We start from the raw sequence: 26,522 nt of genomic DNA, 5'->3' as shown, positions 1-26,522 counted from the left end.
TCAACTCCATATGTGATGAATCGAGCAAGAAGATGACGCTGATCCAACTCCTTCTACGATGGATTTGAGCGAAAATAAAAATGTTGATCCACCTCTTCTAGGATGAAATCGAATGATATATCGATGCTGATCTACCTCCTTCTGTGATAGAATCGAGATAAAAGTTGACGCTGATCCAACTCCTTTTGCAATAGATTTGAGCGAACAAATGTCGATCCACCTCTTTCTATGATAAAATCGAACGAAATGTTGGTGTTGATCTACCTCCTTCTGTGATAGAAATGAGCAAAAAGTTGACGCTGATCTAACTCCTTCTGCGATGGATTTGAGCGAAAATAAAAATGTCGATCCACGTCATTCTATGATGGAATCGAGTGAAATATTGGTGCTAGTCTACTTCCTTCTGTGAAAGAAATGAGCAAAAAAGTTGTCGCTAATCCAACTTCTTCTGCGATGGATTTGAGCGAAAATAAAAATGTCGATCCACCTCTTTCTGTGATGGTATCAAACGAGATATCGGTGCTGATCTACCTCCTTCTGTGATAGAATCGAGCTAAAAGTTGACAATGATCTAACTCCTTCTGCGATAGATTTGAGCGAACAAATGTCAATCCACCTCATTCTGTGATGGAATCAAACGAAATGTTGGTGCTGATCTACCTCATTCTGTGATAGAATCGAGCAAACTGTTGAACAATCTCTTCATTATGAATTCTCTACTGGAAATGTTGATCGGTTTATCTTCTCTTTGAAGATTTTCAAACCTGCAAAAGATTATCATGTGTCAGTAATTTGGTGTTTGAAGTACCCGAAGGTATTGACCAAAAGGTCCTCGAATTTTGCTGAGATCCATTTCTTTCAAAGATAAAGACGTGAATTGATTATTTGCTGAAATCTTCTTCAACATGGAATTGTGAACTGAAACATTTGCTAACTTTGGAATTTCTGTCAAATATTCAATAACTGGATGAAAATGAATAAGAAACTTGTTTTAAGAGAAACTCTCTCGAGTGAGATAAAATTTCTCGTTTCAGGGGAAAACTGTCTTCCAAGGGAAACAATATCAAAGGTTGGTGCTTCAAGAGAACTGTCTCAGGAGAGACAAAACATGTTTCAAGGGAAACTATCACAAAGATTTTGTGTTTCAAGAGAAACTATCTCAAGAGAGACAAAAACAATTTTAAAGGAAACTATCGCAAAGATTTTGTGTTTCAAGAGAAACTATCTCAAGAGACAAAATTTGTTTCAAAGGAAACTGTCTCAAACTTTTGTTTTGAGAAAAAATGTCTTAAAAGAGACAAAACTTATTTTGAGTAAAAATTATCTCAAGTGAGACAAAATTCATTTTTTTTGAGATATTCATCAAGAAATCCTTGAAAAATCATCCTTAGTTTCTAAAAACTCATTTGAAAACATCCTGCACTGAAGGTCTTATGGATGGACCGAAGGACGTACAAATCAAGAAACCCCCGAAGGCTCAGTTTCTAAAATGTCATTTGAAAACATCCAGCACTGAAGGTATTATGGATTGCCCGAAGGACTTACAAATCAAGAAACCCCCGAAGGCTTATTTCTAAAATCTCATTTGAAAACATTCTGCACTGAAGGTCTTATGGATGGCCCGAAGGACTTAAAAATCAAGAAACCTTCAAAGACTTAATTTCATAAAAATCTTTTGAAAATATCATGTTGTTTGGGTAACATGCCCCACATCAAAGTAATGATTCTTCTTGGATTGGGCTCTTCAATTCTTGAGGTTCTGCCAATCAAAATATAATTCCCTTCATTCAAGGTTTGAATTATGTCTTTCTCTTCTCTTCTTTTCTTGGAAAGTCTGTAAAAATATATTTTGATTCATGAAATATGAATTCAATATGTAATGCATGACTTTCTTATGTGCAGAAATATCTATCAGTAATCATTTTTTGGCTTCAAAATAGAGATCTCAGTCTTCCTTCACTCTTGTACGGAGTTTGCCCCTAACATCAACATGGTCAAACTAATCCTTTGTAACAATCATGTCCTTCTCATCTTCTATCTTTTGTCTTGCTTCCTCAACATGATTCTAGAAGAAAAGCTTCATCCCTTGAATTCTTGTTGCGATCATGTAGATGACTGAGCACCTTACATGTCAATTTTTTAATCAGAATTGTTTCTCAAGAGTCCTTTTCTACCTGCAACGTGAATGATTCAATTCAAGGTGAACTCTTTTTGTTTTTATTATGCCCTTGGCACTCAAAACGATGGGGGTCATTCATCATGTCTACTTGGTTTGAATCTTGTTATCTTAACGACATCTGGCTTTGGTAATGCCTCAATGTGGGTAATCATGGCTCTCTTTGTGCCAACATTTTAATCTCGAATGGTTTCACTAATCAACAATGTTATCAAATAGCTTGAGGGTTTTTCTTCACGATACCACAACCAGATGGACACTTAAGAAGTGATCATAAATGTCTTTTATTTTTCTAAGAGCTGAGATATGCGTTATATTCAACTAAGATGATCATCTGCTTCTGATAAAGTCATAATGAAGTGTTAGAGGTTCTATCATCTAGTCCTTATGATCTCTCAGACTATCTTCTTTCAAGAAATATTTCATTGTTCTGGCATCGTTTGTTCTTTCGCTAGAGGCGGAATGAGCCTCATCAGCTTCAAGGACCTTTTTCACTTGAGAATGTCCTATTTGAAAATGTTTCCCTTTTCTTTTATTTTGGAAATGTCAAAAAATGTTAAATAAAATTCAAAAATGTTTTCATTTTCTTCTGGCTCACAATCAAAACAAATTGTAAAACAAGAGTTCATTGAATATCAAATAAACAAAATTTTCTTTTATTCCTTCAAAAATTATATACATTTGAAAAGTGTAAAGATTAATGCTGATAAAAGGCTCAGGCTGACTTGGGAAGGTCATGTGTTTCGGGTTAATATGAGGAGGTAATGTGTTTCTGGTCGGCTTCTTTGTGTTCTCTGTGTCCTTGATTCTGGTGTTCATTGATCTGATGAAGCAACTGTCCTTCTTCTCTTTTGGAAATATTCACTGGTTCTCAACCCTTGTGAGTGTCTTTAGACTATGCAATGCTTTATCAAGAGATGTACAAGATTGTCCTTCTGTGCAGTGGTTGACAATCTTCATGTTCGAGCTGCCTTTTCAGGTTTTCAACTCGAATCCTCCTTTGGTTTCAAGACGTTATCTAAAATTATACGTCCTGAACCCTCCTTTTATTTTTTTTTCTATCATGCATTAAAGATTTTAAAAACCATTTTTTGCAAGTAAAATTAACCCTGAGGGGCAGAATGAAATCTGAAGATAGTCTCTTAACTTAGAAATCCATGTATGATTAGAATGAACTTTTTAGGCACGTAACGTAGGCTAGGGCTCATGGTTATGAAAAAAATTATAAATAGGTTTAAATAAGTGTTTAAGGGTTATTGAACCAAGGATCAATTCGTACTGATGTCTTCAATCTTGTCTTACTTAACTTGAATCTGCTCGTACACCTTTTATTATCTTCTTATTTTCCCTTGGTGTTTCATGACCTTCAGGTGAATTGGTTCTAGATCTTTGAACCGCCCGTCTTGAAGTGTTAGATCTAATTTCTTTCTTCTTTTTTCCGTCTCTCTTTTCTTTTTTATTTCTTTATTTCTATTTTTTCTTTTTTTCTTTTTTATCTTTTTCCTTTTTTTCTCTCTGTGTTATCAACTTGATTTGATCTTCGAGCGCTTCGTATTTGGTCTACCTCATGGTATCTTGGTATTCCTCACTTTATTTCATCATGACTTGCTTCTGTAGCGAAATCTGGATTGATGATCTTCACTTATGCGAGCAGATGTCTTTCACCTTTGCCCCCCAGTGTGGAGGGTGATCCTTGGTTAGGGTTGAATCAGAATAAACAATATTATAGGCTCAAAAGGGGACAACAAGAGGTATATATATATATATATAAAAGGATAAATGAAACAAAGCCGTTCATCATCTCATACATGGAAGTCTTTGTAAAAGAGGTATTCCCAGGGGGACGAGTATTCAGGATTAATCGTATTTACATGAAAACAATGTAATTAATGCATGATAGAATTATTTCAATGATTTCATTTATTTCTTCTTCTTCCATTTGCCCCTAGTATTCCCCAATTATTCAAATTCTCTCGCAAAAACTTGATCCGCAACACTTCATCTTGTCTTTCTTACAGGAAAGGTCCTCGTCATACCCCCAGGATTTATTGGGGTTGGGAAATGAATGTTGGTTTCATGTCTAGGAAAGGAAATGTATGACTTTAAAGTCGTTATTCTGAAAAAAGGTAATGTTATGTATAGGTTAATTCTGTCTGGGAAGGGGTATGGAAGGTCTATTCTTGCCCCTTGTCAAAGATCTATAATTAATGAAGTAGTAAAAGAACCTTTAATCCATTCGATATTCAAAGAATTACAAGATTAAAACTTGATTTATTGCTCATAACCTTAGAAAATGACATAAGCCCAATTAACAAAATATCTACTAAGGAAAGAACAAAAACACGTTCAAACAGGACAAGGCCAATGCAACAAGGTTTCACGGTGAGTGGAAGAATTTCTTGGTAACTGGCCCCAGAATGTCTCATTACGAGTTAAAGGTCAATACCCCTGGGTCAAACAAAATCTGGGCCTTGCTTCTCCGTGCCCCACGGATCTCGATGATGCCTCAAACTTCAAACGGGGCTAACATTATGTTCATAGCTCTCAATCTTTTTTGGGTACGGATGGGGTGACTTCATCTCACCTCAAAACTTTTATTCACAAGATTCTACGTGAGTTACCCTCGGGATTCATGATTAATGCATGTCGAGATGCAATATATACCATGTAATGTACAATGTGTATATACTAATGCAAAGATGAAAAGATGCTCATGCAAATGCAAAATGAGTGTGCAAAATGCGTGATGCAAATGCAACAAGGAATTAATCCCAAAATAACTGTTCCTAGAACAATTCTTGAAAAACTGACAATGTCGCGGTACACTGGGAAGTGAAAATCTGGTACATCTGTAAGTTGTCTAGCTCCTGTGAGCATTTGGGAACTGCATCATCTTCAAAGCTTCTTCTTCATCTGCTACTTCCAGAGATCTTTCGAGCTGGTTCATGATCTTCAACTATTGACTTCAGCGTCAAACCATCTCGAGTCTAACTTATTACCTCAACAGACAGGTGTCTGGCTCGTCTTCTTGGTAGGTAGACTCTTTCTAGCTACTCGGATCTATGTGGAGCATCTTCGAAATCCTACCGATCCCAGAGAAAGGCATTGTTGTGGCATTGTTTTTCAAGAACCTTCTAAATGATCAGTTATTTAAGGATCAATACCTTTGAATGATATGTCATGTTCATGCAAAAATGCAATAAGAGCAGACAAAAGGAAATCAATGTTAGTAGAAACAAAACAAAAATAATCAAGTTAGTTGAAAAGATTAGTCCAAAGATGTAATCTTAGTAAAAATAAATAAATATGACTCAAAGTTGAGACTGAAAAAAGGCATACAAAGAAAATTAATAATCCTAACTGCATGCGTTCTAGTTCTCCTAGGCTATCCACATGGCTCTAGCGGAGCATACTTACTAAATTCTCTATATGAGGCTGAGGAACGAATGGTTCCCGAGCCATATTTGCAACTTGATAAGGTTACCCCTGATTCTGGACCATTACAGACTTGCGAATCAGGTTCAGCTCAGGGGATCACACCACTAAAAGCGTACCTCGGATCCGATATCCAGATAGGCAACTTAGGGTACTTTCTAGAGATACTTTATCAGACCCACACAAGGAAGCCTAATGCTCCTCGTGAGGTGTGACGTTTCTCCCTACTTAGGTAAACCAGGTTTGAGCTCGGGTTTAAAGCTATGATATGCAACAATCCTAAATATTCACAAAAATGTAAGCATTAACCAGAGTGAAATCTATTTTTTTTTCTTTTTTTGAAATAACATAATGAACAGTAAATTAAATAAGACCGAACTCGTAATTTCCAAAATAGTAAATACATGGTAACCAACTCTTGACTCGACTCTCAATTTGTTTTAAAAACAAAAGTCCCTAGCGGAGTCGCCAAGCTGTCGACACCGTTTTTCGCCCGGGCGGGGAAAGATCGATACCGACTCGGGGGTTTTCTCTTTGAAAATCGTTTCGAAATGTGATAAGTCGCCACCAATCATTTAAGGTGAGATTGGAACACCATAAAAACCAGGTGATTTTAATAAAATATTTTATTTTAATAAAATACCAAGTTTTGGGGTCTACAAAAATTCAGAAATTAAGTTCGGGAGTCAGTTACACGTGGGGAAGAATTAACACCCCCACAAGCGCCCAAAAATTGGTACCTAGTTGATTACCCTATATTTAAAATCAAAAATTTTAAGTTCGATCTTTATTTAATTTAAAAATTATTAAGGATGCAAAGTTTGAAAAGGATATTCGTTTATTGAGACTAATAGCATTCTCCCCCGAGTGTAAATGCGGGAGATCAACTATTGTGCCTAATAACCGAATATTGCCTCGTTTTTAGAAAAACATGATGCAGTTTTGAAAAGGATGTCGACTTATTTAGGGAATTACCAGTAGTCACCCCCTGAGCACGATCGCGGAGGATATACTATTAACTCCTTAATAAGTGAACAGTGCCTTAAGTTTTAAAAACAATGCAATCAAGCAAAATTTTATTTAATCCTAATTATACTAAAAATAAATTAAGGCTTTTTCTAACCTACGATATCAAAATTATGAAAATTAAAGAACCTAGTGGCTCAAACCTAAGAACATAGGCTCTAATATAAATCTTAATTAATTATATAAATGTTAAAGTTCTAATTAAGCTTGGGGACTAAATAATCAAAGGATTTTAAAAAATACAATGATGAGACTTAAACTAAAATCCTAAAATTTAAAGATCTAAACCTATAAATCTTAAAGTTTAAAGTATTAATTTACATGTTTAAGTCCTAATAATTATTAAAAGCGATGAACTAAATTAAAATAATTAAAAAAACAACAAATAATAAAAATATTAAGAAAACAACCAAAAAATAAAATAAAAATAAATAATATAAGTACACAATAATTAATTTTAATCGAGGTCTCACAAATTAAATATAAAGGGACTAAATCATATTGTCAATTAAATTATGGGGATTTAAAAACAAAATTAATAAAATTAATAAAACATGTAATACAAATGACTAAATTAAAGATTTAGTAAATAAATCCAAAACAAAATAATGAAAAGCAAGTTAGTGACTAAAATCCATAACACCTTTAAACTATAGGAATTAAACGACAATTATTCATTTTTCAAGTTTAAATAAAAGTGCAAAAAAAAATACATATCAACTCAAGAAAATTAAAATAAAACAAAATAACCATTGCAAGTGACCATAATGCAAAAAATGCTAAATCTAAGGGTGTCTAAGCGTATTTTTCCTTAAACAAATGGCTAAAACGTATAACAGGTTGAAAAGGAGGACGAAAACCAAATTAGACCTTATTTGGGTGACCAGAACATGAAAAGCCTAACATATGGGGACATATGGATAGTTAACCCTTAAATCTGGTGACAAAAGCATAAACACTAAAATATAGGGACCTAAAACTTGATTTACCCAAAAGAAATAAAGCCATCCCTTTAAACTTTCGAGAACCACGTAAAGCTTAAAAAAAACTTCCCCTCTCATCTTCTCTTTATTATTTCTCTCAACTCTCTCCCTCTTTTTCTATTTCATTTTTTTCTTTGTGGAATAAACGATCGGTGGTCATGAACCACCATGGCCACCACCGCAAACTGCCTCGATCGACACTCTTCTAAGGTAAAAATCTTCTCGCTCGCTTTCTCTTATCTTATTTTATACGCAAAGCTTAAATATATATATATATATATATATATATATATATATTAGATTCAAAACCGAAAAAAATACTAGAAATACCTTGGAATAATCTGATTTTTATTGATTTTCTCTCCTCATCTAAATTATTTTAGTATTTTCCCGTAATAGCATAGAGTAAAAAAATCAGTATTTGAATACGGAAAAAATTACCCTTTAATCTGCTTGTTTATTTCTCTAAAATCTCTGAGAGAAAAAATCCTCCCATTTTAATTACATGCGTTTGGCTTTTATAGCCAAATTTACAATGATTTTCAGTTGGTTATTCCTTGATTCTCGTAGGGAACAAGGAATGATGAGGTTGGTGTTGAAAAAAATGTGATGGTAGGTGTTGGTGTAAAAATGGTGTTTACACGGTCTAAGCACCTAAAGTGGTAATATTTGTAACGTTAGGCACCATAATCATTCAAAAAATAATTTAGACACATATTCGTAAAAAGTACTATAGTTTGAACACTTATTTTATATTTAAGCCTAAAATAAAATAAATACACTTAACCAAATTTAATCTTCCATCTAAGTTTGAACATATTAAGATTAAATTATTTTAATAATCTCATAAAATATTTTAAACACTCTTAGATTCTTACTCTATTCTATAAATAAAAATAAATACCTACTAATTTGTTTAATACTTTAAAAGTTTATTCTATAATTTGAATACCAAATCTGCTGCTATAATTTCATTTCATTTTATCCTAAAAGAATTTCATTACAATATATATAGAAAATTACATTTTAGATATACATTTACTCTGTAAAATTACATATAAACATACATGACCTGATAATATGATTACTATTAAAATTATTCTCTATAATTGATCCTAAGATTTAAAAATTCTGCTTTCATCATGCATAGTTAAAATTTCAGATCATTTCTTCTTATGGAATAAAAACTTTCTTCATTGAAAGGTGAACGAATTCGATGCATTTTGTGTACTTTTTTTTAATATTGAAAGGAAAATAATATTATTGTTTTGGATGATAAACTTAATGGACCAATCATTTACTTTTCACTAATGAAAATTTCGTTGATGTTGATGGGAGTAGGAACAATCATGTATTTTTTATTTTTTAATTAATCATTGATATTCAATCTATTGGCCCGATTAATTCAGATCGGGTACTGTAGAAGCGAGGGCGACCATTCTAACCCAATTTGCTCCATTTACAAACGTCAAGATTTGAACGTCTGAAAGAACTTAGTACCTCATCTCATTAGACCAACTGATTATAGTAACAATCATTTACTTTCCACTAGTGGAAATTGTGCAGGTGCGGACCAATACTCGAGAGTGAATCACGAATATCATTCTTTTTGTGTGCAAGCATTTCTTGTTTTTAAGCGGGGATGTGCTATATGATAGTTTAATTTAAGATTAAGAAATTGTATAAAATGAATATAATTGAAAATATTATAATTTTTTTTATTAAGCATAACTTAAAATGTTTTGAAAAATATTAAAAAAATTTGCTATCAATCAAAAATATTATGAAAAATGTGCAACCGAAAAATGTTAAAAAATTTAAAAGTTTATGTTACGCCCAATGATATCCTCTACTACCATGACATCCTCTTCGGCGGCAATGACATTGCTGACGCAACATCCGCGACCGCGGCCAACGTGATGGGGGCTAAGGAACACCAACTTCGGGATGCTCGTGGTATTCGACGATCCGATGACAAAATACCAACACCTACTTTATCCTGCCGTTGCACGAGCTCAAGGTTTCTACTTCTAAGATATGAAAACTACCTACAACGCTTGGTTTGCTTACACCTTGGTGTTCAACTCGAGTGAGTACAAGGGAACTCCGAACATCATGGGTGCGGACATGATGATGGAGAAGACAAGAGATCTGTCGGTTGTGGGGGGAACTGGTGATTTCTTCATGGCCAGAGGCATTCCAACATTTCAGACCATGAATCAGAAGGGTACCAAATATTTTCGCCTTAAGATGGATATTAAGTTGTATGAATGCTATTAAATAAGCAATTTATCCCCGGGGTTTTCTAGTTTCATGTAATGGGATATAATTTGTGCAAGCTTTCTATGCATTTGCAGTTGCATTGCATATTTAAAATTTTAAAACAATAAAAATCCTTAAAATAACTAAGTTCAATGTTTTTATTATATATTTTTAAACCGTATTTAATGTAAGATATAAAATAAATTAAATCTAATATTTTTTATGTTTTTAAATTAAGTTATCTTTTTTATATTTATTTTTATAATTTCATATATATATAATTATAATAAACCCTCTAATCAAGTGTTGACATGTCTCACTTTCGACACATGTCATGATTGTGTATCGACATGTGTACATCTAGATTGAAGGGTTGGTTAATTTAATTAAATTAAAGTTAAGATCAATTTAATATAATATATGTGTATTGAGGATCATACTTGTAATTATACCAATTTTGTTAATTGCTACGTTAGTGAAATATTAATGGCGAATGACTTGATTGATTCACTTAAATAATTAAGTGGTAGAATGATAAAATTTCAAAATAAATAATAAAAAAAGGACAATAGTTGAGTGGTCATATAGACAGTTTACCCTAAAATTATTATTATATTATATAAAATATAAATGCAAAAGACTAATCTCACTCCGGCCACAAAATTTAAAATTATCCAACACTTGGAGCTTTATTTCAAAACGCCCATGGCTAGGTCCAGTGATCAAAGCAACAAGAAATATGGAGCCGACCCAAGCTTAAGCCCAATAATTGGTTCCAAGACTCAGCTTTTACTCGGGCTGGCAACATGTTGCAATGCAGCTGAAGATAACAGCTGAATTTGTATTGGCGCGATTATCCTACTTATCCATCTCCCTCGTTATATCTATGGCCAAAAAACATTTCAATATGCCAAAACCAGAACCACAAATTTAACCGAGACCGAAGCAGAGAGCTGCTGGGCAGAAGAATGAAAGGCATAACGCCGAGGGAGAGTGGGCTGGATGTTCATTCACTCTTGCCTCCATCTCCTAAACCTCCCACCTCTTTCACTTCTCGTTTCCTTTCTTGTAATCTCAGTTCTCTCCCCAAGAAACAATCTTCCAAGCTATCTTCTCCACACCAGAGCCTTCTTTTCTCCAGGTATCCTTTCATTTCTTTCTCAATCCATTTAAAGGTCACTGCTTTAGAGCTTTTCCCATATATTTAGAATAAGATACTTTTCATACGTAGGTGTTACAGAAATTGTGTTTTAAGCACATGTGAGGAGTGGTTTGGGGATCTTCGGCAAAAGGTCACTAAACGGCAGCATGGCCTGGTAATAATAATTCTTAAATCAAGTTCCTTGCTTCTTTGAACTGAAGTGCTTTTATGAGGTTCTGTTTGCAATGTTGAAGTTCTCTTAGCTTACAAGTTGTTTACATGTATTTATTATCTGAGTGCTACGTTTTCGACCAGGGACATAAGTATGTCGGTTGCAAGAAAAGGGAAGAGATTGTAGCATTGGGGCACAAATCAGAGGATTGTTGTGGTTCGGATCATGTACCTATCTCAACTACTTGTTCAACAATGGGCTGAAGCTCATGGTTCTTTTTGGGTGGCTCACATTCCAAGGCTCACTACCTGCGGTTGCTCTCCCGGATATTGCTAGTGGGTTGCAGTCCATTCCTTATGTAGGAGACCTTGGTGATATTAGCACAGGTTTTGCTTCTGTGAGGAAATCTCCCTGTAACTTCTATATTCGTTGCTTTTTTCTTTAATTTAAATGAAGGCCTATGCATGGTTTTATGCATTCAAATGCTTCCGAAATCACTGTGCTTTGCAAAGTGAGTTCAGAAAGAAAATGACAGAAGAAAAACTCTGCTAAACTTTATCCTGTAGTTTAAAGTTTTTGCAAATATGACTGAACATCTTGAATGACAGTAATTGAACCATTTTCTTTTATTTCAGGCATTCTTGCTGATATTTTTCTCAGAACTGGGAGACAAAACCTTTTTCATTGCGGTAAGACCGAGTCCTTTTAGTAATATCTCGTTTGTGCTATAAGAGGATACATTTTCTAGCTCAATTATTTATCAACTTTTAACCATTTTCTTTTCCATTATTACATGAGCATAACTGTCGGGTTCACCCTGGTTTGCATGTTTTATTTGCAGGCACTTTTAGCAGCTAGAAATTCTGCTGTTGTAACTTTCATTGGGACTTTTGGAGCACTTGCGTACGTTGTTCTGCCCATGCATGGTGATTTATAAGTCCTTTGCATTTTTTAATCTCATTTAAATGAGATGCTCATAGGTCTTTGATTCTCTCAGCAAAGACATGGAATGCCATTTTAAAAGATGGATTCTTTTTTCTATTATGTGCAGGGCAATGACAGTCATATCTGTTGTTCTCGGAAGAACCTTTCACTATGTTGATGAAATCCTTCCGTTCAGGTTTGGTCAGGCTGATCTGCCTATTGATGATATTGCTGCAGTTTTCCTTCTGGTATGTTACCTTCCAACTTTTGAATTAAGTCAGTTAAAGATTGAAAGCACATTATATGCTCAGAAGTGTAAGCTACTTTAAAAAATTGCAGGTATACTTTGGAGTTTCAACATTGCTTGATGCTGCTTCAAGTGATAATCAAAAAGCAGAAGATGAACAAAAGGAGGTCAATTCCATCATTTCTTTATATGATGTCTTAAGATACGTACCTATGCATGCATGTATGTATGTGTATGTATGTAGTTTTTGACTTGGCTTGAATATTCAAGCTCCAATATTGGTCCTTTCTAATGATTTGATTTCAGGGTTTATTTAAACCAGTTCCTTCTCTTGTGGTATCAAACAGGCAGAATTAGCAGTTTCAAAATTTTCTGGAAATGGAGCTGGGATCTTAGCTGCTGCTAACACTGTTATTAGCACTTTCTTCTTGGTTTTTGTTGCCGAGTGGGGCGATAAATCATTCTTCTCCACAATTGGTCAGTTCCAATGCAAAATACAGATACCTTGAATTGGTCATAGATCACTGCTCTCTTGTTACATGCTTTAACAGTCAACACTAGAGATCATTGTTGATTCTCTCTCTCATGAAGTATTTACGTTTTTTCTTTTATTCTCATGCAGCTCTTGCGGCAGCCTCTTCTCCTCTCGGAGTCATCGGAGGCGCACTGGCTGGTCATGGTGTTGCTACTCTGGTAACTCATACTAGAGCATAAAGGATTAAACACAAAAATAGCCTTTCTTTGATGCCACCATTGCACTGGCTCTACTGCTCTACTGCTACAAATCTTTTCTATCATGTAAACTGCAATTGCCGAATATTACTCATCTGAACAACCATTTGACATCAGTTACCAGGACCCTTGTAAAATATCCATTTTGTCTTTTAGAAATCATACAGATATTGACTTCCAAAATCTTTCTACAGCTTGCTGTTTTGGGAGGATCTCTACTGGGAACATTCTTAACAGAGAAGGTAAAATTTTGAGCTTTCAACCTTCTTCATCTGTTTCACCAAAGGGCATCATGGGGGAGTTTAGCTTTTCCTAAATGCATTCCATTCATCAGTCTCCCTTTGTTTCTTGTGCAGGCCATTGCCTACATCGGGGGTACTCTATTTCTCGTCTTTGCTGCTGTAACGTTGTTTGAGATTGTGAATTAGATTTAGAGGCTGGAGTTACAAATTGAAATCACATTTTTTGTTAAGACTCAATTCTTTGCTCCTCCTGGACTTATAATCATGGATCTGTTACTGAATCAAATATTGAGCTGAAGTATGGAATGACAATGAAAACTTGATTTCATGCATATCCATAACCCTAAAGACTAATAATTGAATAACTAGTAACATTATTCTCCAGAAACAAATGGACTATTGAGGAAACTATTAACTGTAATGCAAAGGTGAAATTTAGATTGGGATCTATTCCAGGAACAAAGTAATTAAAATCCAGGAATATAACCAGGACAGACTCCTGAAAGTAAGCCAAGAAACTTCAAAATCCTGCCCCATGCATTTTTTTTACCTTAGCTAGGTGCATCCAAATTGCAGACGTTTTCGGCAGGTTTGTGTTGGGACCAGGCGACCCCTTCCCAGCATAGAAAATTTATGACTAATGAGAGAGGTCAACTAAGATACTGTAGGATACCACTTCAGAAAAACGGCACAAAATTCTGATTTGCCACCAGGCTCTAGGGTAGCTGCCTCCACGAACCTACCAATCTTTATATGCTAGACTTTTGCTCAGTTTTAGTATGTGTAACTACTCGATCTGACAACAACAATATGCAAAAATTATTATCAAATTGAAAATGTACAGGCTATTTGATTATGCCTGGACTGGATCATTGCCCGGTTTGTAACAGCTTTTTTATTGATCAATGTTCAAACTCCATTTCAAAAAGAGAGTGCCACATTAATCCCAGTGGGAGGAAAATGCAAAATTGATAAGGAAAAGCAACCTGTATATAAGAACATAATACCCCCATACCATATTCGAAGATAAAACGTAGCTCTCGATAAACTTTTACACTTTACGAGCTAGCGTCCTCTGCTTTGTTGCATGCTGAACAACTTTTTCCTCAACAGGCAATCCCTTCCTCCGCCTAACAGCATTAATGAGCTTTCTTGCTGTATTTGGAAGAACACTAGAACCATCACCAAATTCTTCTATCTCCTCTTCTGTTTTCGGTATAAAAAAAAAGGATCCTCAGGAAGTGCTTCCCAGTGACTAAGCACAAGAAGGGCACTAGAAGCCCCAGATGTCCATCTCCTTAGCTCATCAGCAAAACCAAAACTTTCAGAAACTGGCACATAGGCATGCACTGTAAAAAGAGGGGAGCCTTCCTACATTTCTTCCTTCAAAACTCGGGCTCACATCCGGGCAAGCACTGCATACATAGGACCCAAATACTCAGTTGGAGTATTCAACTCACAAAAATACGTGGCTTCAACAAGCCTAGGCTTCCTCTGAAGCACAGCTCCTCTACAGGCCTCCTTGACTGCTGTCATTTTCTGTCCAGTGAAAAGACCATACTGCTCAGATAGTTGGTTAGGTTCTGAGTCAATCGCCAGCACAGTTGAGGGAGAGATATAAGCTTCAACCACAAAGGCTAATCCCCACATTGGTTCATTACATAAAGGGCCAGCTGCAGTAGCCAGTTGAAATCCAGACATCAGACTACTTTCCAGCAATGTTATTAAAATCGGATCGGACCGGCCGGTTTGACCGGTTGAACCGTGAACTGGTGGCCTGTCCGGTCCGGTTAACTCCCAAAACTGAATTAGCACAGAACCGGTAAAGAACCGGCTAAAAACCGGGATGAACCGGCTGAAAACCGGCAAAACCGGTTTGAACCACCGGTTCACTTTTTTTTCTTAAAAAAAAATTAAACAAACGACGTCGTTTGTTCAACGAGCCGAGTCAAATTCGAGTATTGCTGAGCTCGACTCGAACTCGAAAACTTTAAAAGTAAGCTCAACTCGACTCAAAAACTCACGAGCTAAAAATTATCAACTCAAAATATAATATTAAAACTTGAAATCGAAAAGGCTCGAACTTAAAAAAAAATTTAGAAGTTCGATTGAAGCCTAAAATTTGAGCTCAATTGAAGCCTAAAATTTGAGCTCAATTGAAGCTTAAAATTTGAGCTCAATTGAAGCGAAAGAATAGTTCGCTTTGTGCTCACCAAAAGGCTCTATGATTTTGAATGTCAAATTACCTCTATTATTTATAGAAGTAAGTTGGGATGCTCTTCTATGTTTCTTAGCCATGTGAGATTGTTTTGTTCTCATATTTTTACTCTTTAAACTTTTGGGATACTCTTCTATGTTTCTTAGCCATGTAGGATTGTTTTTTTAAAACAATTAAACCAAATGACATCATTTGTTATAATTTTTTTTAAGTCCCAATTTTATTTTTTTATTATAGTTATATAATTATATTTATTATTTAATATGTTTTACCTTAAATATTATGTTGTAGTTTATTTGAATCATTTTGTTTCACTTGATTTTATGATTTTTCATTTATACATGTTATGACTTGTGATATTTTTATACCTTCTAATATTGTAAACTTAAAAAAAGTGTTACATATATATTAATATTGCTTTGAATATTATATAAAATTTTGAAAACATTGCTCCAGACTATGCTTCTCCATAGAGTGGTTGAGTCAGTTCCGAAGATGTAATAGCAGCAGTATCACTAGCGCTAGAATTATCAGCTAAGCCCAATCTCAGAGATACATAAGGAGAGCCATGTATCATAATATGCCATCGTCATTCTCAATTTTGTAATCCGGAGTGAAAAGAATGTTAGGACCAACCTGCCCTGGACCAAGTGCCCAGATCCTCCTAAGAAGTTTGAGCCATTTACCTTCGCATTTTTCAGCCTGATCGTTGTCATTATCATTTCCACACGAAAAATCACTCTCCAGAGCATCAACAATGCGCTTTCTAAGCACTTCAATAGGACTCTCATTTTCACTCAAGACTTGATGTATGCATTTCCAAACTTTTTGCACTCTGCCCCAGTTTACCTCCAATAATATCTGAGAGCAAATCAGCACTTTCATCAAGCACCTTGGTTAGTGCAGGTGGAAGTTTCATGACTTTAACAAGGATGGTGCATCTTGCATTCGAAGTCATTCTTTCAACATAGTCCAGCCAGAAGTAAATAGTTTCACATCCTCCAATGTATTAGATAAATCGCCCTCAATAGTCTCTTTATAGGACACAAGAGGTGGAGAGACTTCCAGGCTCACCTTTGCAAATCTCTCCTTCAAATCCTTGATGCATCTTTCTAGATGAACCTCACCAGCAGCGGCTAACACATGTTCCCCTCTAGAGGAAACAGTGACCTCCACAAATGGATCAGCTCGATTCAGAAGCCTCAGACCATTCATAAGAGCACCCATATCTGTGGGATCAGAGGGTTCCATTGCAACCCTTAGGGTAGGGGAGACCTGAAATGCCATACTTGAGAAAGGCCAACAGTTTCTTGTGGACGAAAGAGTTGCACTTTTTAATATATGCTGACCAAGCCCACGAATTGCCACTATATTTCCAGCCTTCACACAGGTCACTGGTTTCAGACCTTGATCCATCATTAAATATAAGGACTGCAATTCAGCTTCTTGCACATGCTTCAGCATTGATTCCCCTCTCAATGGATCATATAGAGCTGAAAGCACAAAACTCTTTGTCCTGATTTAAGAACCCCACTAAAGATCCTAGCAAATGCAAGGAAGCACTCATCAGTTTCACTAGTTCCACCTTCTTCAGTGAAATTGTTTAAAATCTCCCCTTGTGGACCTCGTTGGGGAAGCATCTTTGTTGGAACTGCAAACATCTTCGATACAAAAGCAACACATGGTGCTTCAAGGCTAGAATCACAATCTTCAACTGACTTTCTCACTAGATCAGCCTTTGCAAGCATATTAGAGTCTGCCTCTTTATCAAGAATCTCTCTTTTGGGAAGCAAACGTGAAATCCTAAGAGATTGAGCAGAAATTGGATCTGGCATTCACTTTACCACCATTGACAAAACTACATTTGACAAAGGAAGTCATCTACTAATGACAGCTTGAAGCAAAATCTTTGGGTCCTTATTCTGCAGTTCACGAGGTGGAATAGGCAAATTAAAAGATTTAATCACTTTCTCAAGTGTCCCTTTGTCCCCAGCGGGCTCCAAAGCAGCATGATAAACCTGCCAAAGTGGTTCAAGAACAAACACCACAAACATTGGTCATGTCTTACTTCCTCCCCCTAATCCCTTCTTCCCAACAATCATCTTGGTCTTGGGATTGAAATAGCGAAGACCCCAGAGAGCCTTCTGAAGCGCAGATGTACTTGCCCCAAGCTTGGAAGCATAAAAATTAGCAAACACATTAATTGTAAAGCCCCACCCATCCAAACCACACACAAATGCCACATTTCCATTTTGAGGCTGAAAAGTGTCCTCATCGTCCTCTAGACTCCAAATTCTCATCACTCACCTCACCAGAAGGGCCAGCAAGTATGGAATCAACATCAGACAAATATTTCTCTGACTTATACGTACTCATAATCCCATTGACCTCAAGAACAATCCTCAACAACCGGTTATAAGCTTCCATGGAGCTCAACTTTAATTCACATATCAGACTATCGATCTTATTATGAACTAAGAATGGGGAACCTTCTCAATCCAAGATTGACGCAAGACTGCGTGAGTTTGAATATGAACACCGTCAACAGCATCCACCAAAACCAATCCACCATCACTCAACCGTGCAGCGGTAGACACCTCACTACAAAAATCCATATGACCAGGGGAATCTATAAGTTTAATCTCATCGTCTTTATAATGAAGAGCTATAGATGAACTCTTTATCGTCATGGCTGTCCTTTGCTCTTCGTCGAGATAATGCATAAACCTAAGTTTACCAGCTAATTTAGGGTGCCGTACACCACCACATGTAGCAGCTATCAAATGATCAGCCAATGTGGTCTTACCATGATCAACATGGGCTAATATGCATATATTCTTAATCTTCTAGTATAAGAGTCCCCCATTCTTTTGTTCTTCTCTAAGTTACAACAACAAGAAGAAGAAGATGAAGAGCTAACTCAACAAAAATATGATGTATAACGTATTGAGAATCTTAAAACAAAATTGAGTAATTAGGGTATATTGATTATCAAGCACTATACACTACAAAAGGGAAATAATTTATATACGTTGAACTATATTTTGATATAACAATTTATGATAAAATGTTTTTGAATTTAAATTGAATTTATTCAAAGTTTTCAAAAATAATTCAAAGTCCATTTAACTTGGAATTGAATACAAAATACTTTTCTGGACAAGAAATACCAATAATGTTCTCACAGTATTGATACCTCATGAACAATATCGATACTATTCATATGATACCGATACCAAAGGTAAGAGAAGTATCAATACTCTCTAGGTAGTATTGATACTACTAGCATTGCTCAAATTCCAGAATACAAAAATGGTGCCGATACTCAAAGGGGTACCGATACTACTTCACATAGTAGTATCGATACCATAAGCTTAGTATCGATACCGTCAGACCCAACGACTAGTAATGACTAATTTTATTTAAAAATAATAAAGGTAGTACTGATACTCCCTATAGAAGTACCGATACCCACTGTACTAGGCAATTTTATTTTACAGAGAATTAATCCTCAACGGCTCCAAATCATTCCCAACGGCTAGAAACGGCCACAACTTAATTTCAACATATAAATAAGAGTTCAAGACACTTGAAGAAGGGTTAGAGCACCTATCCAAGAAATCAAACACAAAAGAAGAACTTTTCACTCTTTATTCCTATTCTCTTGTACATATTAATATTTTAGTGATCTTATTTTGTAAACACCTTCCTTGTTAAAGATTTTCTTTGTTTACATTTTGTTTCATTGTAAATGGGTTTTGGTTATAGCTGAGCCAGTTAAAAGATAGGAAGTTTTGTAAAAGTTCTCTTTGTCATTTAAAAAGAAAGAATAAATTAGTGAATTTAATTTGTTGACAGTGAGGAGCTAAGGTAATGAAAGTAAACTATAAATCGCTGTGCCAATTTTTGTATTTTTTATTCTTCTTACTCCTTAAACAAATTTTTACCAATTCAGATTTTCGGCTTATCAAATTGAGTTTCGAAAATCCTAACAACATCTGCATTCAACAAACGATTTTAGCTTCAGCGCGGCTGAAATACCGAAACTCGCTGGTGAAACCAGTTGAAGAAGAGAAGATAGGAATTGGGAGAAAAGGAGAAAGAAAGAAGAAATATTAAGGACGGAGGAAGGAAAGGAGATGATGGCGCTCAAGTCAGTGCCCTGTATAAGATGTAAATCTTCGCACAATCTCACAGGTGACTGCTGCTCTTCTATCTGTATGTCTCGTTTCAAATTGAGACCTACAAGTTTTTGTTTTGGAAATTAGGCTTCTTTTGTGGATGAAAAACTTTCTCATCAGGCCTTTTGGGTCTTCGATGCTCGTTGTAACCCTAAAAACAAACTTTCCTTCCATGCCAAGGCTCATGATTAATAACAGAAGCAAATGCAAGTCCTTTTACTTTTGCCGGCAAACTTCTTATCTTCTGCCATTCACCCTCAACAAAATGCACATTTGATCCAAAATTAAGCTTACCTGCTACAGTATGCAGTTTTAGCACTATATTGTCCATTGGCGCTAAAGTGTCAAATTCAGTTTATCATATTTTGGTAGGAGAATCCATTAGGAGAGACGCATAATTTTAAAAGATATTTATAGAATAGATGAAAATAAATTATAAATAAATAATATAAAAATATATTTAAAATACATATTAATTTTAAATATTTAATTAGATAATTGTTAAATGTATCTAAGATAAATTATAAATATTAATTATTAAATATTTTTATTTTTACTAATAATCGATATTTAAATATAATATCCACTCTACTTTTTATTTGGTTGATTTATATATCAAAAATTAATTTCTTAATTATATATATATATATATATATATTTAAATAAAAATATTTGAATTTAATATAATTAATAATGTCAAATTTTAGAATAGGCTTATAAAAGCATTTGCCAATTCCTCTGATTGTGTGTCCATCGACGTTAATGCTAAGTAGGTTCATGTGTCCAATTTCACCTTTTCGGTTACAGCTTTTGTTAAATTACTTTTCCCTCCCTCAATTTGAGCTGTTTGGCCAATGAGAAAGTTCATTATTTGCGCATATAGGTTTGGGTGATTAAAATTTATATAAAATAGATAGTGGGACATACGGTTTAATTCTTCTCCCAATATTTGTACTCTTTAAATTTTTTAATTTATAATCCCTCTACTTTTAATTGCAAAATTTTAAATATATTTTTTCTATTTTAAAATTAAATTCCGCTAGATAACATTGTTAAAATTAATTTCTTCTAAATTTAAATATATACCCACTATACTTTACTTTTGAAAATGGACATTCAATATTTAAAATGACATAAATTCAAGATTATTGTAAATTCATTCACAATACTGTCAATTAGAACTTTGACTCTTGAATCAAACAAGTGAAAGTATAAAAAAGTTGGAAGTAAAAGCAGATGGTCAGATTTCATAAGTTTGAAGAGTACAACTACTGAAAGCAAAATAAACCGAAAAGGTTATTATTGCTAGGCTTAATACAAAAATAATTGTCTGAATTTTGTTTAAAAAAACGTTTTAGTGCCTAAAGATTTTTTCACTAAAAATGGGTATATAATATTTCTAAAGTTATACATTTAGGTGAATGCCGTTAAAAATCATCATTAATTGACCGTTAAGTGACACCTGTCACGTTCTGATAATTTTGAGAATTTATTTAAAAATAAAGATATTTTTTTTTGTAAAAAAAAGAATAGTACCTCCGGTGCTCCCTCTTCCCCTTCCCCTTTCCTCTTTCCCCTACCCCCTACAATAGGTTGCAAGTAGCGATGACCATCACTGCCACTATCATCGGTACCTGCGTCGACCTCCGATCAAACTCCTGGTGAGCTTTTGTCATAAGCTGCCGTCGTTTGCCGTGGAGAATCGTTTGAAGTTTCTTCGGATTTTAAGTCACTGTCGCTATTTTTCGTCGATTTCGAATGATCTCAACGTTCATATGCCATGCCGTCACCACCATTCGAACCACCGTCCAATTCCTCTCAAAACCCATCCTCGTCGCCGCTTCGTCGGTGCTCCTCCGGTGTTCCACGATAGTAATAGGTTGAAATGAGATATTTTAGTTTTTGAGTTTTTTTATAATTTAATTAAAAGTTTGGGTTTTTTTTGTAAATAAATTAAGATTTTTTTATTTTTCATTAAAAATAATATTTTTATTATTAAAAATTAAAAATATGACGATTGACACCTAAAAGTGTAATTGAGAAAACTTTAGGCGCTAAATTTTTGACGAAAAATTCTTTAGACACCAAATCATTTTTCGAAGTAAAATTCAGACACATATTTTTATATTAAGCCTTGTTGCTACTTCCGTAGGAACTGCTTGAAGTATCATTTCAAAGAAGCGCGTAAATCTTTTACACGCGCATAAAACCTCCTTTTTTTCTTACAGTTTCAGTTATGGGTGTTATTCGAGTCGAGTTTAAAAAATTTGATTTCTCGAGCTGGAAGAAAGTGTTTTGAAACGGATTGACCATATTTCCAGAGCTTTTTTTTATGGGAATTAAAGTTGTTTAGTGCATGATAAAGTTGCTTCGGTGCTAAGCATGGTTATCAAAATCGGACCGGTCAGTACGATCGGTTGAACCGAAAACCAGTTGTCTGACCGGTCCGGTCAGCTTCCAAAACCAATTTTACAATGAATCGGCTGGGAACCAGTAGAACCGGTGTGAACCGACTAGGAACCGACAAAATCGGTGTGAACTGCCGGTTCTGTTTTTTTATTTAAAAAAAATTAAATCAAACAACGTCGTTTGTTATATTTTTTTAGGGATGTTCAAAATTCGGTTTTAACCGATTTAACCGACCGAACCGAATTAGTTTGGTTAATTCGATCGACCACTGAGTTAGTTTGGTCGGGGAACAGTTAATATTTGTTTTGGAATTTAGTTAACGGAATTAATCGAATTAAATGAATTAACCCTTAAATACTTTTAAATATTTTTTCACCCCATAATATGCTGCCCCCACTTTCTTTATGTGCTCCTCGGTTATCAATTATTTTCTGCCTTGATTTGTGTAAGGTATGAGCAAGAGATGGACAGGTGGAGTATGGGCAAAAGTATATAGTGGAGTATGGGTGAGGCAGTAGCATGGGACTACGCTTTTGAGGGGTTAGAAAGCATGATCTATAGGCTTTTAAGTTATATAATTATGCAAATATGAGTTCAATATATGAGTTCAAATTATATGGTCACATTCATGTCGTATATATATGCGTGTTATATGTTTATAGATGTGTAAACCCATTTAATATCATACATGTGTACTTTATAATGTATATATATTATATGCTTTATGCTTACTGTTTTCACAATAATGTACGTATGTATATATTAATAGCATATTAGTGTTTTAAATTCATTAGTTAAGAATTTAGTGTGCGTAATATCTTAAATATTATTTTGTAGTTAATTTGAATCATTTTGTTTCACTTGATTTTATGGTATTTAATGTATATATGTTATGACTTGTGATATTTTTATACCTTTTAATATTATAAACTTAAAAAAAATGTTATATATATATATTAATATTGATTTGAATATTATGTAAATTTTTTTTAAAAAAATATTATTTTATATAAACCGGTTCAACCCGGTTGAACCACCGTTGAACCAGTACCTACATCAGTTTAAGGTCAGATCCGGTTTTAAAAACATTGAAGCTAAGAGAGTTGAGAACATTGGATTGTAGTTGTACTCTAGCAGCCTGTGGACTAGAAAACCAAGTGGTTTCGGCCTAAGAAGAAAATGATACTCTTGTTCAGGGACCAACCGATTGAATCTGCAACTTTGATTCGTTGTTTAGGGAGCAGCAGAGCATGATAGAGAGCATTCAATACAATCATATTAGCACATAATTATTTGCAAGTGATATACTCTTGTAGTCTTGTGTTCTCTTCATGTTAACAAGGGATACTTTTGCCCTTAACACGTGTCCTAATTGTGCCTAGTCAATCAGATTTCGTCTTGTTGCATGAGTAGAAGAATCAAAGTTTTATTTTTTTTATTAATTCAGGTAAGTATAAAATAATATATATTCAAAGATAATTTTTTATATAAACTTTACTCTTTTTTTAATTTATTTATTAATTAATTCATAATAAATACTGTAAAGTTTTATTTTAAAATGATTAATTCATAAAACAATATATATTCAAAGATAATTCTCTATATAAACTTTACTCTTTTTTTAATTTATTTATTGATTAATTCATAATAAATACTGTAAAATTTTATTTTAAAATGATTCTATTAATTTTATAATATTAAAATTTAAACTCTTAACATCGACTTATAATGTAACGACTCATCGTACTAGACAACGCTTTTAAAACAAAAGCCATGCTTTCCTTGGCTCGCTCTCTCTGGGTAGTTCTGCGGTGCGGCGCCTAAAAAACGGCTAATATACGGCGTGACCGGTTAAACAATTGACCGGTTAAAATTTATACCGGTTATGTTATATTATTTAACCGGAAATATTATAAAGTACAATAACATACTAGGTAGCGCTTATATAATGTAATAGGTAGCGCTTATATTTACCTATTTTATAAGTAATCCGGTATATTTATACCGATAGTATTGCAAATTTACCTATTACATTATATTATATTGAAAGTGTCCATACTTTTTATAAAAAGGATCAATACTTCTTTTAAAGTTATGTAATTTATGTTTCAATTTTTTTTAATAGTGTTTCATGTTTTCCACCTACAATATTAATTTAATAATTTCATTTGCACAAAAAATTATTTGATTATTTGATATTTTATAAAATATTATTTAGAATTTTTAATTTAATAATAATATATATCGTGACCCTCAACGAAAACAACGCAAGCGAAAAGAAGTGCCGAAGAACAAGGTCGAGAAGAAAATTAGGCGATGTGGGTACTGCAACGGTGAGGGGCATAACAAACTAACATGTCCTCAAGTCAAGCTCAGTTTGAGTACAAGCACACAGCCTACATCAACTGATTTTTTCGAAGACGGAATGGAATGACAACGATCTCCATATAATATATCGTAAGTATCAACATGACTCCTATTGTATGTACATATAAATATTTTGAATAAAGGAAGAAAAACCGCGTTACTTAAAATTACCGACACTTTTTTAAATGGTATCGACACATTTTTCTTCCAATCTGGACATAAAGTACCGACACAATATTATAAAGTGTCGATATAGGTTGTAGACCTATTCGCTCATAAAACCGGTATATTTATACCGGTTATATTACAAAATTATCTATTACATTATAAATCTGGGTTCCGATGTGTAAATGTCGATACTTTTTTAAATCGTATCGACACATTTTTCTTCCAATATGGACATAAAGTACCGACACAATATTAAAAAGTGTCGATATAGGTTGTAGACCTATTCGCGCATAAAACCGGTATATTTATACCGGTTATATTACAAAATTATCTATTACATTATAATTATGGGTTCCGATGTGTAAATGTCGACACTTTTTAACAATGTATCGACACATTTTTCTTCCAATCTGGACATAAAGTACCGACACAAGATTAAAAAGTGTCGATATAGGTTGTAGACCTATTCGCGCAAAAAACCGGTATATTTATAATATGTTGAAAGTGTCCATACTTTTTATAAAAAGGATCGATACTTTTTTTAAAAATATGTAATTTATGTTTCAATTTTTTTTAAGTATGTTTCATGTTTTCCACCTACAATATTAATTTAATAATTTCATTTGCACAAAAAATTAGTTGATTGTTTTGATATTTTATAAAATAATATTAAGAATTTTTAATTTAATAATAATATATACCGTAACGTAAAAAATAAATCATTAGACGCCTATAATTACTAAATTAATATCTTAAAACTCACTCAAAAGATAACCTTAAATTAATGTTTTCCACAGTGGAAAAAGTATAGACACTTTTATAAAAAGGATAGATACTTTACAATATATTAAAAAAATATAGACACTCAAATGTATATGTACACATAGAAGCAAATATGGAATAATTAATGAAAATATACACACAATATTTAGACCAAAATATAAATACACAAGAATGTTCAAATAATGTACCGACAAACAAAATTAATCCGATGAAAAAGGGTTGTTTCTAACGAAGTCCGGAACATTAGAGGCCTTCAACAAATTTTCCAAATACTCTCGTATGTTTCCGCCTTTTTCTGAGGACATACATAAATAATTTTAATTATCAAACTAATGAGGTGCAATTTTACTAACAATAAATTAAATTCTCATAAGCATGAATAAATTTGTGTCATACCTAGAGCTTTGTCGTTCGAATGGGAAGCAGCGTCAAAGGTATGTGGACATATGTAATTGTATTTCTATATAAACACATAAGTTGTTAAAATAATCAATGTCTGAACACCTGTTCAACTGGAAAAACATATTGCATAAATGCAACTTACTGGATTATAAATCATTTTTTCCGCTGAATCATCGACCAAAAGTGTATTTAGCTCGTTAAAATCTGGACACGCGTTCCAAACATCATTGAGATCTTTACAGTAGGTAACAAAATCGTATGTTTTGCATTTTTTTTGATCCTGTTCACAAACAGTCGAACATAAATATGTAGGAATCATAGACAACGAAAAGTCAGCAAACTGTAATGACATTCATCTTACCCACACGAATAGAAAATGCTCGGAAAATACAGGTAGTTTCTCAAGTACACGGTCGACGTTATGCCTGAGATTGTAATCAAGTTTGAATGTTAACATTCAAATGTATATTAACGATTTTGACTACAGTAATTCAATTGCCTCAAACATGTTCTAACCTCATCTTTGAAGACCAAAGGGCAACAACAAAATTGTCGACACAAAATTGCATAAATTCAAATAATCCTCTTCTGAGGACAACATCTACAACATGAAGAAAAATTGCATAAAGTTCTACGCTTATATGTTAAAATAAT

The 26,522-nt window shown here is 34.1% G+C and overlaps 1 protein-coding gene and 1 pseudogene across 1 annotated transcript; one reads left to right on the top strand and one right to left on the bottom strand.

Annotated features, from left to right (window-relative positions):
• Positions 1 to 10,795: 10,795 nt before the first annotated feature.
• On the top strand, positions 10,796 to 13,672 carry LOC120114491 (GDT1-like protein 1, chloroplastic). The gene is given in 12 exon segments (XM_039135380.1): positions 10,796 to 11,023; positions 11,114 to 11,198; positions 11,339 to 11,429; positions 11,432 to 11,592; positions 11,831 to 11,884; positions 12,037 to 12,098; positions 12,247 to 12,367; positions 12,459 to 12,533; positions 12,714 to 12,843; positions 12,989 to 13,059; positions 13,293 to 13,340; positions 13,455 to 13,672. Coding segments are annotated over 12 exon segments (1,143 nt in total). The 5' UTR covers positions 10,796 to 10,850; the 3' UTR covers positions 13,527 to 13,672.
• A 535-nt stretch (positions 13,673 to 14,207) lies between these two features.
• Positions 14,208 to 20,070, bottom strand: LOC120114484 (annotated as a pseudogene).
• Positions 20,071 to 26,522: the final 6,452 nt, after the last annotated feature.

The sequence above is a fragment of the Hibiscus syriacus genome, unplaced genomic scaffold (genome assembly GCF_006381635.1).
Source record: "Hibiscus syriacus cultivar Baekdansim isolate YM2019G1 unplaced genomic scaffold, ASM638163v2 tig00110226_pilon, whole genome shotgun sequence".
NCBI classification, from domain to species: domain Eukaryota; kingdom Viridiplantae; phylum Streptophyta; class Magnoliopsida; order Malvales; family Malvaceae; genus Hibiscus; species Hibiscus syriacus.
The sequence above is the reverse complement of the archived record's forward strand: the minus strand, read 5'-3'. Positions and strand labels throughout refer to the sequence as shown.